The 15,230-nt window shown below is 55.7% G+C and overlaps 2 protein-coding genes across 3 annotated transcripts; one reads left to right on the forward strand and one right to left on the reverse strand.

Moving 5' to 3' along the window:
- Positions 83-3,830, forward strand: LOC106503269 (Ig-like V-type domain-containing protein FAM187A). The gene has a single exon (XM_013972396.2). The coding sequence runs from the start codon at positions 654-656 to the stop codon at positions 1,911-1,913; it is 1,260 nt and encodes a 419-aa protein (XP_013827850.2). The 5' UTR covers positions 83-653; the 3' UTR covers positions 1,914-3,830.
- Positions 2,647-12,102, reverse strand: GFAP (glial fibrillary acidic protein). 2 transcript variants are annotated; one of them, XM_018065253.1, is made up of 10 exons: positions 11,596-12,102; positions 10,571-10,631; positions 10,277-10,372; positions 9,330-9,491; positions 7,851-7,976; positions 7,470-7,690; positions 6,646-6,689; positions 6,173-6,292; positions 4,842-4,927; positions 2,647-4,230 (listed from the first exon to the last, which is right to left on the reverse strand). In XM_018065253.1, the coding sequence occupies exons 1-10, from the start codon at positions 12,042-12,044 to the stop codon at positions 4,189-4,191; spliced, it is 1,407 nt and encodes a 468-aa protein (XP_017920742.1). In that variant the 5' UTR covers positions 12,045-12,102; the 3' UTR covers positions 2,647-4,188. The 2 variants fall into 2 exon arrangements, with proteins under 2 accessions (XP_017920742.1, XP_017920743.1); XM_018065254.1 differs by lacking the exon at positions 6,173-6,292.

Consider the following 15,230-nt stretch of genomic DNA (forward strand, 5'->3'; position numbering starts at 1 on the left):
CTCCTAGTTCATCCTCCATAGCCCTTAAACAAGAGTATTCATCACCAGAAACCAATGAATGGACATTTAGTCAATAAATGATCAAAGGCTACCTCATTTGAAGTGGACTATCTTTCTCCAGGGGCTGAGTTCCCATGCAGGTTGGGCCTGAGAAAGCCCCAAGCCTTCAGCTCAGGCCTGGCCAGCCTCCCAGGTATCTTCAGATGGCCAGATGTGCAGGTGGGAGGGTTTCCTTCAACTCTCAGATTATCCAAAGGGAAGATCTTTGCACCAGGCCTGCAAGCAGGGCAGAGCCTGAAGCAGAAGGGCAGAGATTTTCCCGAACTTGTATCTGGGCCCTTGTTTCTCCTCCTGGCTTCCCCTGACCCACTGTTCTAGAATGCTAGAGTTCTAGAAAGGGGAGAGGGAGCCAGATTCTAGAATGGTTTTCTCCTCAAGAGCACATCTGGAACATGAGAAGGGCATCTTGTATGTTAACTAGGAATCAATTGCCTTGCCTATGGCAGCTTCCTCTGCAGACTGTTGCTTCTTTTCTGGCTGCTTAATCCTTTCCTCATGTAGATGCCTCCTCCTAGCAGTGATTTCTAGAAGCCCCATAGGCCTTTAGTGCCTCGGGTTTGCCCTGCCCCCTCTGACCCTTCCCTTGCGCAGGCATGAACCTGGCCCACACCACTGTGCTCCTGTGGGCGTGGGGGAGCCTCCAGGCCTTTGAAATAGTGGAGAAAGAGAACATCTTTCAGAGGACCCCCTGCCCAGCTTTCCTGATGTTTGACAACGCGGCCTACCTGGCCGACATGAGCTTCGAGCTCCCCTGCCCCTGCAAGCCGGAGGAGGTGTCCGCTGTCGTCTGGTACTATCAGAAGCACCTGGGCAGCAGCCACACCAAAGTGCTGACGGACTTCGATGGGCGGGTGCTGACGGAGGCAGCCCAGGTGCGCGTGGGCAGCGACATGCTGGTCCGCTTCAGCATCCGTATGTTCAGCCTCTTGGTCTTCCGGGCGCAGCCGGAGGATTCCGGCTTGTATTTCTGCGGCACCCGCAAGGGGGACTACTTTTACGCCTACGACGTGGACATCCAGAGCAGTGAGGGGATGGTGGCTACCTTCAAGGACCAGGGCCAGGAGCCCTTGGAAGACGAGTACCACGGGAGCCTCCGCGTCTTCACCACCTTCTGGGAGTGGACCCCCTGCGACCGCTGCGGGGTGCGCGGGGAGCAGTGGCGTATCGGTCTGTGCTACCTGCAGAGCCCGGACCTCTCTCCCCGCTACCGCAAGATACTGCCCAACGTGGTGTCTTGTGGTTCGAGGGCTGTGCCCAGGCAGCTCCGGGCCAAGGCCAGCGACCACAACCCCGAGCTGCTGGTTCGGAGCTGCCTGAGGCCCTGCGAGAAGAAGAAGAAGGTCCAGGAGGGCGTGATAGCCATCTTCAACTATGTGTCCAAAGTGGGCAGTCGGCCCTGGTTGCCCCAGGTGCCCATTCAGTTCCACCAGCAGAGGCTGGGCCATGGACTCATCATCTCCTGCCCCGGAGCCCGGCCAGAGCACGCCGTGGCCTGGGACAAGGACCACCAGTACCTGTACCGCACGCAGTACCTGAAGGGCGTCAATGGATCCATGAGGGTGTTCATCGACCACGGCAACCATCTCCACATACGCTTCACCCAGCTGGAAGACCGGGGCATCTACTATTGCTGGCGGCAGGGCGAGCGCATTGCTGGGTTCCGACTGGGCGTGACATCTCCAGGTCGCTACCCGGTCTCCTTCTCCGACCCCGAGACTCGGGCCGCCCTGGGGCTCATTCTGATAGGCTACATGCTTATCACGGTCATCTTTATCAGCGTTCACCTTTGTCGTTGCTGCTGTTACTTATTCCGTTTTTGTCCCAACTTCTCCCCTAGGCTGTCTCTCCCCTAGCTCTGAAGACCAGCTGTGCTCAAATGTGTTCGTTAAATGGTACCAGATGCCTCCGGTTGGGGGCGGGGCATGCGAACCTGCCCCCCATTTTCGTGAGCAAGTCTAGAACCTCATCTGGGAAGCAGGGAAGCCTGAGCAGGTGGGAGATGGGGAGCTGAGTCCAGGATGGAAGTAGTCGGAGTACACGTCTTCTGACTTAATGCTCAGAGAAGGAAGAAGTGAACCTAATATTTATCATCTATCTGGTGTTGACTGTGTTTGATGTGCTTTATTTTCTTGCCTTCATGGATTGCCAAGTGGGTGCTGTTTGAACTGAAGGTAGCAGAGAGAGGAAGAAAAGAGTTGGGGTACCTAGTATATATATCCCCTTTGCCTTCTTTCCCAGCCTCATCCCGGAACCAGCAGGTAGAAATGGTGAGTTTGAGAATAAAGGTAGAGACCAGGACAGGAGAAATGGGTGAGGAAAGTGGAGACTGAATTCAGGGCTTTCCTGAGAGATGGCACCCAGCCTGGGGCCGGAGGTGAGGAGCCAGAAGCAAAGGCAGTGGGTGCGTGGGGCACCAAGGCTGGAGAGCAGAGCAGGGTTGGAGGCAGGATTTGTCATGTGGCCACTTCTGGGGATGCTGGGGGCCCCAAGACGATCAGTGATAAGAAGCAAGTTGTGTCTTGCCTGAGGCTGCTTACTGTCCTCTGCCCCAGCCTCAGCCTCCGCTGAACAGATCAGAGTCCACTCTGGGGAAGGCCACAGCAGTCGTCTTTATTTGTTGCATTTATGTCAGTGACTAAAGCTCGTGGCAATGCCCTGAAGGTTAGCAGCAGTGGGTGGCACGAGGGAGTAGGGGAAGGGTATGCAGTCAAGTCCCTCTGACTTGGAGGGAGATGGGGACCCTGGGGTGGGCTTCGGAGCCCCACTTGTGGGCACTGATCATCTCATGCCCATCAGTCTCCCTGTGAACAGCAGAACAGGTGCTCAGGGTGAAAGTGTCTGCCCCAAGCTTTCCTGCCTCCAGGCTGCAGGAACACAAACCAGTGTCTTCACTCTGCATGGGCCTCGGGTTCCAAATCATAAAATAAACTGCTACCTAAAACATGGGGAGGGGGGTATGTTTTGTATTTGACTAAGAGGGGGCTATAGGGGCCTTGGTTTAGGGAACAGCAGTGATCACTGTGGGGAGAGGAGGTTGGGTGGCAACAGAGGCTTCGCCTAGCAGTGTTTCCTGGGGTCAGGTGGCAGTTGCAGGGGCTCACAGGCCTGGGTGGACAAGGTTTACACAGCAAGGAAAGGTCCTTGAGAGCTGGGACAAAGCAGGCCCCACTCCCATGAACAGCAGCCTCTTCCTTTCCTGTGTCAGCATCTTCAAGAGGATGAGTCACTTTCTTGATTCCCACAACCCAAAGGCCAAGTGTAACTGCTTACCCACGACCCCCACTCTGATGTCTAGCATCATCCCAAGCACTGCCCCCACCATCTCTACCTGCCCACTCCAGCCTGTATCAGAGTCCTCCTGGGCTTGACCTCTCTGTACCCACAGCAATGGGCAACGCCCCCTTCTACTCCCTCCCAGCACCCCTTTCCTCTGCACTTACACTATACTTCCCCCAAGCATGGAGAATCAAGCTCCCACGGGCCCACGGCATGCCCACGTGGCAGCTCAGTGGGGCTGAGACACTCGACACATTGCTCAGGAGGCCCCTCTGCAATCTGAGCAGGCCAGGAATTCTGTCTGCTGACTCTCCCAGTTGGCAGGATAGCCCCACCCACCCTCAGACTGGTCAGAGTCAGTCTAGAAGAATAAGCCTCTGGCCAAGGCCACCTTGCCTTGGGGACTTCCTCTGCTTGTCTCAGACTCTCAGTTTTCCTCCAGCAGCCCAAAGGCCCCATTCCCAGATACCCCCAGACACCTCCGGCTCTGGCAACAGTTGCCATGACAACAGAGGTTCGCGATACAGAGGGCAGGGTGATTTATGAGGTCTCCCCGCTTTCTCTCCTCCCTCCCAATTCTAACCCAAGCTGCTGGCCGTGCCCCTCCAGGCTGCCCTTTGGGGTGAGTGCCCTGTTAGTGTTGCTGGGTGTGGGGTGGGTGCTGTCTGACAGGCTTAATGCTGATGGAGCCTAGGGTGGCAAGCTGGCATAGAGATGGAGCAGGAAGAGGAGCAAATGGATTGGGTGGGAACGCAATTCTGGGGAAATTAACTAGCAGAGAAGAGACAGCTACCCCGACTCCTGCTGCAGACGCCTCAAACGGTGGGGCAGTGACCGCCAGATGGGTCCTGCTCACATCACATCCTTGTGCTCCTGCTTGGACTCCTTAATGACCTGAAGGGGACAGAGAAGGTGCCACAGTTAGGAGCTCACACAGACTCCAGGTCCACCATGGCTAGGCAATGTGACCTGGAACAAGTTCCCAGCCTTCCAACTTTTCTATGATAGTAACCGGAATGCCGCCACGCAGCAGAGGGGGAAACGAGCTAATCCTGTCAAACATCTAGCAAACATCTGCCTGGCACATGCTGAGCTGCTGTTGTAAGATTAGCTAATTCTGCTGGTACGGTGGGGAGGGGATATGCCCAATCTCCTCTTTCCATTCTTCTGCCAGGTCCCTTTCACCAAGCTGAAAGTTGAACGTTGGGAGTGAAAGTTACTAAATTTAATTTTCATTCTGTCTCCCCCAGGGCTGCTGTGGGGGCACCTGAGTCTGAGGGTGAGAAAGGGAGAAAGAAAGCCAGAGTCAGGACCCCGACCTGTGGCCTAAGCATCTAGGTTCCCCTTAGTGTAGGGACTGGGGAATGGAATTATATCCGGGCTCTTTTCCCTCTTCCAGAGCCTCCCAGAGGAACTCTTGGGAGTTATGGAGAACCTTCTATATGCCAGTCCAGGCTTTCTCCCAGAGCCTGCTGGGGCCAGAATCTTGGGCCTGCCCTCCTCACCTCTCCATCCCGCATCTCCACGGTCTTCACCACAATGTTCCTCTTGAGGTGGCCTTCTGACACGGACTTGGTGTCCAGGCTGGTTTCTGCAGACATGAGGAGAGGAGGCCTCCATAGGCTCTCAGGGCCCTAGACATCCTCTCCCACCCTTGGTTTCCCCCTGAGACCCCTAATCGTGAGTACAAAAGCCTATCCAACCAGAGAAGTCCTAGGCTCTCCCAGAGGGGCTGGCAACCTCCTAAGTCCCCACAGTGCCAAGCAAGCCCTCACTTCCCTGCTTGCTGTCCTAGCCTGGCTGCATTTCAGCCCCTCTGCAGTTCCTCACCTGGCCCCTGGCTCCCTGACAACCCAGTATCACGCCAAGCAAAGAGCATGTGGTTATTGAAGTCAGGCAGGCCAGAGCTCGAGTCCCAGCTCAGCCACACGACTGTGGGTAAGTTAATTTACCTCTTCCAACCTCAGTGTCCTCATCTGCAAAATGGGGATGCTGCTGCCTACTTCTCTAGGTCGAAGTAGTAAGTCAGTTAACTGAAACAATGTGTGTAAAACAATGGGCACGTATTCGTGTTCCGTACACATGGGTCCCTCTCCCGTCCCTCTTCCCTTTTCCTGCTTCTCTCTTCCACTTCTCTAGGACCCTTTTCTGTCTGGCATGTGGCAGTATTGCCTCTACCTGGTCTGCTGGCTAACTCTTCTGATACTGAACTAAGCCCTCAGACATGCATAGCTAGTGTTCCTAAATTTCTAGTCCCGAAGAATTATTTTTTCCCTCAGCTGAGAATTATTTGAGGGCCACATACAAGTAAGAAGTAATTTATTCCCCCCTGCAGAGAGAAAAATGTAACATGTCACACTCACTAATGTTTAATATTAAGAGCAGGGGACATAAAACTTTATTCACTCCAAGAGCAGCAGTCTAGAGGGAAATAATCCTCTGGGCTGAATCAGCCCTGAGCTGAACAACCGAGCCTCGGGGACAGAGGAATCAGGCCAAGAGCCTGGCTGCCAGGCACCGTGAGACTCTAGGGGCCCTCCTGGTGATGGGGAAGAGGTGAGGCAGAAGCTGGTGTTTGCTCAGAGGCCCAGAACATCTGAGCTGAGTACCCGAGGACTTAGCACCTTGAACAATGGCCAACTCTACTACTTTAATGTACATTTACCCTGTGCCAGGTCCTGGACTGGGCGCTGAGATTGCTGGGGAAATGACACAGGGTTGGCCCTTTAGGGAAACCTGGGAGGAGGGAGCTCAAGAAGATGGGGAAAGTAGGCTTGGTGAGCTTGCTCCCTATTAAGCTGAGAAAAGCACCATGTCTAAAAGGCAGGCAGCTAACCGAGAGCCGGCGGGGCTCCATCTACAACCTGGTGAGCCTGAATTGGTATAACTTGTATTGTGAGGCTTTTGAGATGTCTTGTGACCTTGTGACTTTCCCCTTCTTTGGTGCTTTTGCCCCCTGTAGTGACAAGCAGTTAAAAAAAACACACAAACATCAAACACTCAGCTGGACAGGGATCTGCAGACAGGTGAGAGGTTAAGACCCTCACTCAGTTCTGCAGTGGAATGGGGAGTAGGCATGGGAGGAGGGACAAAGGGCAGAGCAGGACAGGAGTGGCTGCAAGCCCCACCTGGAATGCTCTGGAATGGTGTGTTCTGGCTGGAAGTTCTGCCGTGAATATTGAAGGTCCCCACAGAGAGCACTGGGCCCCTCTGCCCTGGTCCTCAGCCTCAGACCAGAAGAGCAACCCACAGGCCTGGGGAAAGGGGCGGGAATCCAACACTCTGCCCACAAAACCCTGTTCTACTGACCTCGGATCTGCAGGTTGGAGAAGGTCTGCACAGGAATGGTGATGCTGCAAGACAGCAGAAGGAGAGGGGTGACCAGCCTGCCAGAGGACATTCCCAGGCCAGATCCTGGTCCAAGGTCACCATAATAGCTTCGAGGCCCTCTTCCTTGCCAGGAAAGGCGGACCTCCATCTCTTAGCTTCTCCAGCAGGCAACACACTCCCCGGGCTGTAAGAGCTCTGGGGAAACACCTCCACTCAAAAGAGAGTGAGTGCTCTGAGGATGACAGAGGGGAGGGGAGAGCAGTGAAGAGAGTTCCCAGGAGGCAGAGGAGATTGGTCAGCAGAAAAGAAGTCCAGTCTTTGTTGGGAGGGTGGGGAGTGAGCCTTTTAGTTTGGAAGATAACCCAAGTCCTTACCCTAGGATCTGATCAACATGGGCTGAATTGAATCCATCCATTCATTCATCAGGCATTTATGAATACCAACTGTGTGTTAGGTGAGCACTGTGCTGGGCGCTGGGATAGGAGGGGGCTGGTCACGAGGCTGAATAAGACAGTCCCTGATGGGGCTTCCCAGATGGCGCAGTGGTAAAGAACACACCTGCCAAAGCAGGAGACACAAAGAGACGTGGGTTCTATCCCTGGGTCGGGAAGACCCGCTGGAGAAGGAAATGGCAACTCACTCCAGTATTCTTGCCTGGGAAATCCCATGGACATAGGAGCCTGACGGGCTACCATCTATGGGAGACGCAAAGAGTTGGACATGTCCGAGCACACATGTATGCGTGAAGGGAGCAAGGCGACTCTGGGGCGGGGCAGTAGGGCAGGCGGCCGGTCTGGGCTCACCGGTTCTCCTCGCCCTCCAGCAGCTTCCTGTAGGTGGCGATCTCGATGTCCAGGGCCAGTTTGACGTTGAGCAGATCCTGGTATTCCTGCAGGTGGCGCGCCATCTCGTCCTTGAGGCTCTGCCCCTCTTCCTCCAGCCGGGCCAGCGCCTCCTGGTAACTCGCCGCCTCCCGCGCGTGGCGCTCCTCTTGCTCGCGCATCTGCCGCTCCAGGGACTCGTTCTGTGGGTGGAGCCGGACCGTTCCCCGAGGCCCCGCCCCAAGAAACTTTTCAGAGCTCCGCCCCGAGCCGGTCCTTCAGCGTCTGCCGGGGGTGTAGGTCCCAGGTCCCCGGCTCGCTCATCCGTACCCCACCTCCGCCTGCGGCCCCGCCCGTGCTCACCGTGCCGCGCAAGGACTCCAGGTCGCAAGTCAAGGCCTGCAGCTGCCGTCGGTAGTCGTTGGCCTCATGCTTGGCCTGGCGGAGCAGCTCCGCGTTGCGGGCGGCGGCGTCGTTCAGGTCCGCAAACTAGATGAGGAGAGGGCTTTATGCTGGAAGGCGGTCTGGGGCCGCATATCGCGGGAGCTTAGTGGGCCCGGGGGGTTGGTACGCGGTCTGGAGGATCAGGGAGATGGGCTGGACGGTAGGGCTGTTTTCCAGCCCACCCCACGCCATTGGCACTGGGTGGGATTATTCACAGTCACCCGTGGCCCATGGACACAGACACAGACGACGCTGCTACTTCTCTAGCATCTAGCTCAGTGCCTGATGAGGGAGCGCGTGAATGAGCAGAGGGTGTCACAGAGCCCAGACTCTCCAGTAGCTCCATCCTCGGGACTGAATCCTGTCCTCCTCGGTCACACACAGGGAGCTCTGGTGAGCAGAGACCAGGTTCTAATAACCCTGTCTCCTTCAGCCTGCTCTGAATCCCTCATGGTTCCATCACGCCTTAACCTGCTCAGAACCATCACTGACTTCTGCCACTTACACTCCTCAGCTCCATGCCCTGGGCCAGGGTCTCGGGGCCCCCACTTTTCTGTGCTTTATGGCCTCTACTCAGGCTGTGTCCTGCATGCCCTTCCTGAACGCCCTTTCTCTCTTCTCTTTATGTTTATAGGCTGCCAGTCCCGCCTGGCCCCACTGCCCTCCCATGAAATCTGTCCTGCTTCCACATTGCGTGTAAAACCCTGCCCTGCTGTGTTCTTCATAGACATCAGACTGAATGACATCACATCTCCCTGGTCAGACGTGTCTCTGTATGCTGGGCAGAGCCTGGCATGCGGCAGATACTCAATAACCCAGGATGCAGATGGCAGAAGCATCAAGAATGTGGGCTTGGGACTTCCCCGGCAATCCAGTGGTTAAAGCTCCACCCTTCCAATGCGGGAGGCGTGGGTTTGATCCCTGGTCAAGGAACTAACATCCCACATGCTTAGAGGCATGACCAAGAAAGTCCCCCAGATAAACAGTTAAAAAAAAAGAAAAGAATACAGGCTCTTAAGTGAGACAGCTAGGGTTAGAAATCCAGCTCTATTGCTTAGGAGCTGTGTGAGTTTGGCCAAATTGGTTAACCTCTCTGGACTTCAGTTCTGTCATCTATCAAAGGACAGTACCTACTTCATGGTAAGATAATCCTTGCAAAGCACAGGGCCTAAAACACAAGAGTGTTGGCTAGTAGTCAATAGCAACAGATACTAATAAGTACTTATTGGGAGTAATAGTGCCTGTATGACCCTGGGCAAGTCACCTCACTTCTTTGGTGAAGGTCAGTCACTCAGAGAGGATCCTCTCTCAGCTTCCTCCACCCTCCTTCCCTGGTTCTTTTGTATGGAGCCAGGAGGGCTGCCTGGAGAAGGCAGGCTGCCCCAAAGTCAGGGCTACCTTGGACCGGTACCACTCCTCCGCCTCTTGCATGTTGCTGGACGCCACTGCCTCATACTGTGTGCGGATCTCTCTCAGGGCCGCTGTGAGATCAGGCTTGGCCACATCCATCTCCACGTGGACCTGCTGCTGGGCCAGCTGCTCCTGTAGCTCCCGCACCTCCTGGCCAGGGTGAGAGAAGGGTTCCCAGGCCTCAGGGACCAGCTGCAACTGGGGCTTCCCCCTAGCATCATGCCCTCTTCCTTGGACACGGATGTTGGCTAGGGGAGATGGGATGCTCCTAGTTGGAGGAAATGGCGTTGTCCAGGATAAGGGAAGAAGCAGGTTAGTTTGGGGGCCCCGGGATGTCCTCCTCCTAGGCCCGGAAGTCAGGAGCACTGGAAGCATGTCTGTGTTCTCATGAAAGAATGTCTGAGTCCTGTGGTGTGGATGTCCTTATGGGTTCCTGGGTTCCCTGAGTCCATGGATTCTGAATCTATTATCTGAAGTCAGAGCTCAGCGGGGTCTTTTTTTTTTTTTTTAATGTATGGCTGTCATTTCAATGGAAACAGATGGCAGAGGGAGTGAAGTCGTAGAGACCAACTATGTGACCTTAGCACATTCTTTAGCCTCTCTGGGCTTCAGGGTTCTCCTCTGTGAAAAGGAGATAACACTGGAACCATCCCTATCTCACAGGGCTGTAGTGAAGAAGAATGAGGCAACCGGGCCCACTTTAAGTGGAGGGTGTGTCTGGGTGCATTCTACTAGGGGCTGGGGGTGCTCTCTTATCTGTCTCTAGCTCTGCCTCCCTCAGTCTTTCTCTGCCTCTCTTTCTCTGTCTCTCTCTCGTTTTCTTTCTCTGTCAGTGTGTCCCTTTCTCTCTCTGAATATCTGTCTCTGTCTCCCCATCTCTTTCCCTCAGTTCCAGTCTCTGTGTTGGCCTTTTTTCCCCTCCTTCCCGATCTTACCTCCTCATGGATCTTCCTCAAGAACCGGATTTCCTCCTCCAGAGACTCAATCTTCCTCTCCAGATCCAGACGGGCCAGGGTGGCTTCATCTGCTTCCTGGAGCAGGGCGGGGCAAAGGGCCACTCTGACCCCAGACTCATCCTCTCTGCTCCCTAGTCTAATCTGATCTCTCCTTTTGCGGCTGGTGGGGGGCAGGGAGAGCACGTTGCTCTGGAGGGTTGGGCTTAGGGACTGTGTTTGGGCGGGCTGCCATCAACATTTTCCCCCTCCCTGATCCTTCCCCACCACCCTGACCTGTCGATAGGCAGCCAGGTTGTTCTCAGCCTCCAGCCTCTGGTTGGTTTCATCCTGGAGCCTGAGGTAGGGAGATACACTCCTGGGTCTGGGCTCTTCTGACGACTATGGGGACCCCTCCCCTGATCCCTCTGCCAGAGAGATACTCCCCCACCCTCAGGAGCAGTGGAGCAGAAGGAGGAGTGAGGGGCGGAAGGATTCTAGACAGAGCCTTGGCCAGAAGGGTGAGCAGACAAGAGCCTGCGCTTTAAGTCATTACCAAGGTGCCTTATCAGGGTTGCTGCACCTGCTCCTGCTCACACAGGCGCTTCCACCAACCTATACTCACTCCTGCCATACACACACACACACACACCCACCCACACACACCCCACACACGTCTTCTCGCACTTGAAGTCACACACGCATACTCTGCCAGCTTGGCAAGGACCATGCCCCTGGCATTTCCTCTGACCTTCGGAAATGGGTTTATTAAGATCTCCACTTTACAGCTGTGCTAGCTGAAGCACCTTGACTAGGGTCGTAAGCTGGGGACAGGCAGAGTCACCTGTGTTCTGAAGCCAGGCTTACCTGCTGTCTCCCTATGGCCTGTACCCCAGCCCAGTCCTCCTGGTGCACCCCCATATTCCCCTCCAGTTCCTCCTCTAGACAGAGCTAAGAATAAGTGTATTCTCTGTGCACAGTCGCAAGGCCCCGCAGTGAATAAAACAGAGAGCCTGCCCGCTAGGGTCCCCGACTGTCCGCTTTCCTCAGCAGGAAGGTGCTGACGGTACAGCGGCTCCCTGGAAGAAGGATTTTGGGAATCAGATCCCCGGAAATCAGATTCTGGGCCTCGTCCCAGGCCCTCCATCATCTGGAAACAAGGATCGCCAGGCCCTCCATCATCTGGAAACAAGGATCGCCCTCCCTCCTAAAGGCGGGAACCGGGGACAGGAAGGCAGAGCCCCGCCTGAGACCTGCAGGCGCCCCTTCCCGGGACTCAGTCCTCCCGGTTCAGGAGGCCCCTCTGCGGCTCCCCTCCTCACTTCTGCCTCAGGGTGCCCAGGTCCTGTGCCAGGTTGTCCCTCTCCACCTCGAGCCGGGCGCTGTTGGCGGTGAGTTGATCGAGCCGTAGGCGCAGCTCGCGCAGCTCTGCCTGGTAGACGTCGGCCAGCTTGGTGGGCTCCTTGGCCCGCAGCTGGTTGAGCTCGGCAGCCAGCGCCTTGTTCTGCTGCTCCAGGAAGCGCACCTTCTCAATGTAGCTGGCGAAGCGGTCATTGAGCTCCATCATCTCTGCCCTCTCGCTGGCCCGGGTCTCCTTGAAGCCGGAGTTGAGTGCCCCGGCCAGGGAGAAGTCCACCCGGGCCGGGAGTGGAGGCGGCATTCGAGCCAGGGACAGGCGGGTGCCGGGACCCAGGCGGCGTCCCCCCACCACAATCTCCGAGGAGGAGACATAGGAGCGGCGAGCCGCTGAGGTGACCCGTCTCCTCTCCATCCTGGCCTCGCTCTGCCCGCTCCTGAGATGTGCAGGCTTTAAGGAGGAGGGGACCAGCCTGGCACGGCCCAGGCTGCCCCTGGCAACGCCCCCTGGCATAGCCCGAGGGGGTGGTGCTGGGCCACAGCCCAGCCACAGGGAGAGCGCCTCTCACCCCACCGAGGCCACTGTGCCCCGAGGCAGGGCCACCAGAGCATGCCAGCCTCTGTCTGGCTCCAGACAGAGCTGCTAGTGGGCAGTTCCTGGGGCCGATGCTGTGTCTGAAACTCTGACCACTGAGCAAGCAGACTCTTTCTCTGGGACGGTGGGTCAGGGAAGGGCTGGACCAGATGACCCCTGACCCGTCTTCTAACTCTTAGATCCATGACCCAGGCCCTCCAGCATTCTCCTTCCAGTGCCTGATAGATGTTGGGAACTTGAATAAACCTGTTCCCTACTCTCAAGAAACAGCCTGTGTTAGATTTCCTGACAGCCTCAGTCCCAGCATGTTCCTGCCATCCTCCCCTCTGAGTGCAGGCATCTGCATTCCTGCTGTCTCCCCATCCTCTGGAGTTTTGGGGCTGTGGGCTGGAATTAGAACCAACCTTTTGTCTGGAGGGTCAATCGAGGCCTCTATCTAGCAGTGGGGGGATAATGGAAGGAATGTGGGGCTCCTGATAGGGCCAGAGGGGGCAGGTGCTGCACTCCCAGGCGCCCCCCCCCCCCCACTCCTGGGGCCACCCTGAAGCTCCGGGCTCAGCCTCACTGGGTTCACCCGAGCTTCCCTGCAACCCCTCCCAGAGCCCAGGCCTTGACAGCTCCACAAAGCACTTATGAATGAGCTGGCTGTCCCAACTCCCATCTTTGTCCCTGTAACATCCCATTTCCCTGGCCCCCTCTCACCTCACTCTCACAGTGGAGATTTATCTCCTTCAAGTTCCCACACAAGTTCCCAGGCTGAAAGGCTGGGAAAGGTTTCTGGGGATGAGTGGGTTTGGGTACTGAGGAGCCAGTGGTTCTGAACTGGGAACCCGGGTCCAGTGCCCTGTGGGCCCTTGAGATTTCAGATCCATCCACCCCTTCTATCTGGCTGCCTGGTGGTCCACCCAGGCCCTCAGCCATCTGTGCCCCTGGACTTCTGGGAAGCAGGCAGCCTTCCTCTCCTGCACCACCCCCTCTTGCTGCCCACTGCCCATGCCTGGGGCTCCGATCCCTTTTCCCGGGCGCTTGCTGAATGAAGCCTTGTTCTCCACCACTGGTGAGGGCGTCGCTCAGCGAGGGCAGCCCCTGCGGGGGGCTGTGCTGTTTTCATCCCAAGATGCCAGCCCGTTGGGTGGGGCGCAGCCCAAGCCCCTTGCTCAAAGAGCTTCTCGGAAAGCATTTGAGGGGAGCTGGGGTGCTGCGGGGAGCGGGCTCTGTGCCCACCCTGACCATTGTGTCTGTGCCAAGGTGAGTCATTCAGTGGGCACCAGGAAAGGCCCTGGGGGGTGGCCCAGCAGTGCCAGGGCTCCAGCACTGCAGACAAGGCCTGACTGCTAGTCCCCTCCGTTGCTCTCAGAGCCAGCTCAGCCCCTGAGCCCCTGTCCCAGCAATACCCCTTCTTCCACACCAGGGGAGGTGCTCTTCATTTGGGCATGTTTTACAGGCTGCTTGACGAGATTTCCCTGTTAGTCTCAGGCAAAGAGAGGAGATGAGCACCACTCCTAATTTTTTTTTGGAGGGGTGCTATGCCTCGTAGCATCTGCCATCTCAGTTCCCCAACCAGGGATCGAACCAGCATTCCCTGCCTTGGAAGCGCAGTCTTAACCACTGGACCACCAGGGACTTCCTAATTGTTTAGCGGAGTCTGCTGCTGGGCCTGAGCAGTATCACGGGGAGGGGAACCATGAGAAGGGGGCACCCAGTGACTTGATCCTGTTGTGGTTTGGGGAGCTGAGGAAGGATGGGGGTGGGGAGTGACCTTAGAGGAAGAACAAGGCTGGGGACAAGCCCTTGTCCAACTCCTCTCTGTGGCTTGGAGTGGCTGCTCTTCCAGCTTGCCAGGCAAGTCACAGTGTATCCTTCTCTCTTTGTCCAAGTGAAATCTAGTTGAAATGAGTACAGAGCAGTCCTGGAGGGACAAGCTGTAATAGAGCAGAAAGGGCTTGTCAGGAACGCTCAGTAAACTGTTTTTGTGAAACACAGGCTTGTTTCAGCAGCAGCAGGTGAGGTCCCCTCTTCACCCGCTTCAGTCACCTCACTGGGCCCCTGTCACCCGCCTGCATCCTCTCCCTCTATCTTCAACCCCTATCTCTCCTTCAAACACATCCCTACACTCAGCCCTTATCTATGTGATGTTCACACACAGAAGCAAAGAGGTGGTGGACAGATTTGGCCATGGTCGTTTGTCAAAACTTCATTACTTTTTATGTACATGCATTGTAGAAAAATCAGAAAATACAGATAAGCAGAATAAAAAAATTAGCCATCACTTTGCCACCTGGAGATATAAACAGATTTTTTTTCTACATGTATAAATTCATTTTTTAAAAGTAGGCTCATGCTGTACAAATTATTTTGTAATTTGCTTTTTTTTCCCTCGACAATATGTTGTGAACATCTTTTCATATCCATAAATATTTATCTCCATCATCATTTTAACAGTTGCATGGTTTTCCACCATGTGCATGAATGTGTGTGACTGCTAAGTCGCTTCAGCCGTGTCTGACTCTTTGTGACCCTATAGACTATATAGCCCGCCAGGCTCCTCAGTCCACGGGATTCTCCAGGCAAGTATACTGGAGTGGGTAGCCATTCCCTTCTCCAGGGGATCTCCCCAAGCCAGGGATCAAACCCAGGCCTGTCTCCTGAATTGCAGGCAGATTCTTTACTATCTGAGCCACCAGGGAAGCCCGTGCATGGTGGTAACCAGGCCCTATTGTTGCACAGTTCTGTCCTCTCTCTCTCATTGTTCTAGATTACACTGTGATGCACATTTGCTCCAGGTAGACATAGCTCCCAGCCTCTACCTCTACTCGCCTCCTCCCTGTCTGGCTGAAGCCCCATTCTCCATGGCACCTCCTCTCCTGCTTCCCTAATCTTTGGAAGACTCGTTATCCAAAGCCTCAGGCCAGTCCCTGGATGGCCTTCTGGACTGGACAGCAGAACGCTGCTGGCTCTGGGAAGAGGATGCCTGGACACCCATCCCCACAGCTTTCAGCCAAACCA

This window comes from Capra hircus, chromosome 19, assembly GCF_001704415.2.
Source record: "Capra hircus breed San Clemente chromosome 19, ASM170441v1, whole genome shotgun sequence".
Lineage (NCBI taxonomy): Eukaryota > Metazoa > Chordata > Mammalia > Artiodactyla > Bovidae > Capra > Capra hircus.

Bases quoted from the DNA above. Each gene is read 5' to 3' on its own strand.
- GFAP (XM_018065253.1), bottom strand. From the start codon at position 12,044: ATGGAGAGGAGACGGGTCACCTCAGCGGCTCGCCGCTCCTATGTCTCC. The intron at 6,690-7,469 runs GTGAGCCCAGAC...GCTGTCTTGCAG, and splicing joins CTGGAGGGCGAGGAGAACCG to CATCACCATTCCTGTGCAGA. The intron at 6,293-6,645 runs GTCAGTAGAACA...TTGTCACTACAG, and splicing joins CTCCAACCTGCAGATCCGAG to GGGGCAAAAGCACCAAAGAA.
- LOC106503269 (XM_013972396.2), top strand. From the start codon at position 654: ATGAACCTGGCCCACACCACTGTGCTCCTGTGGGCGTGGGGGAGCCTC.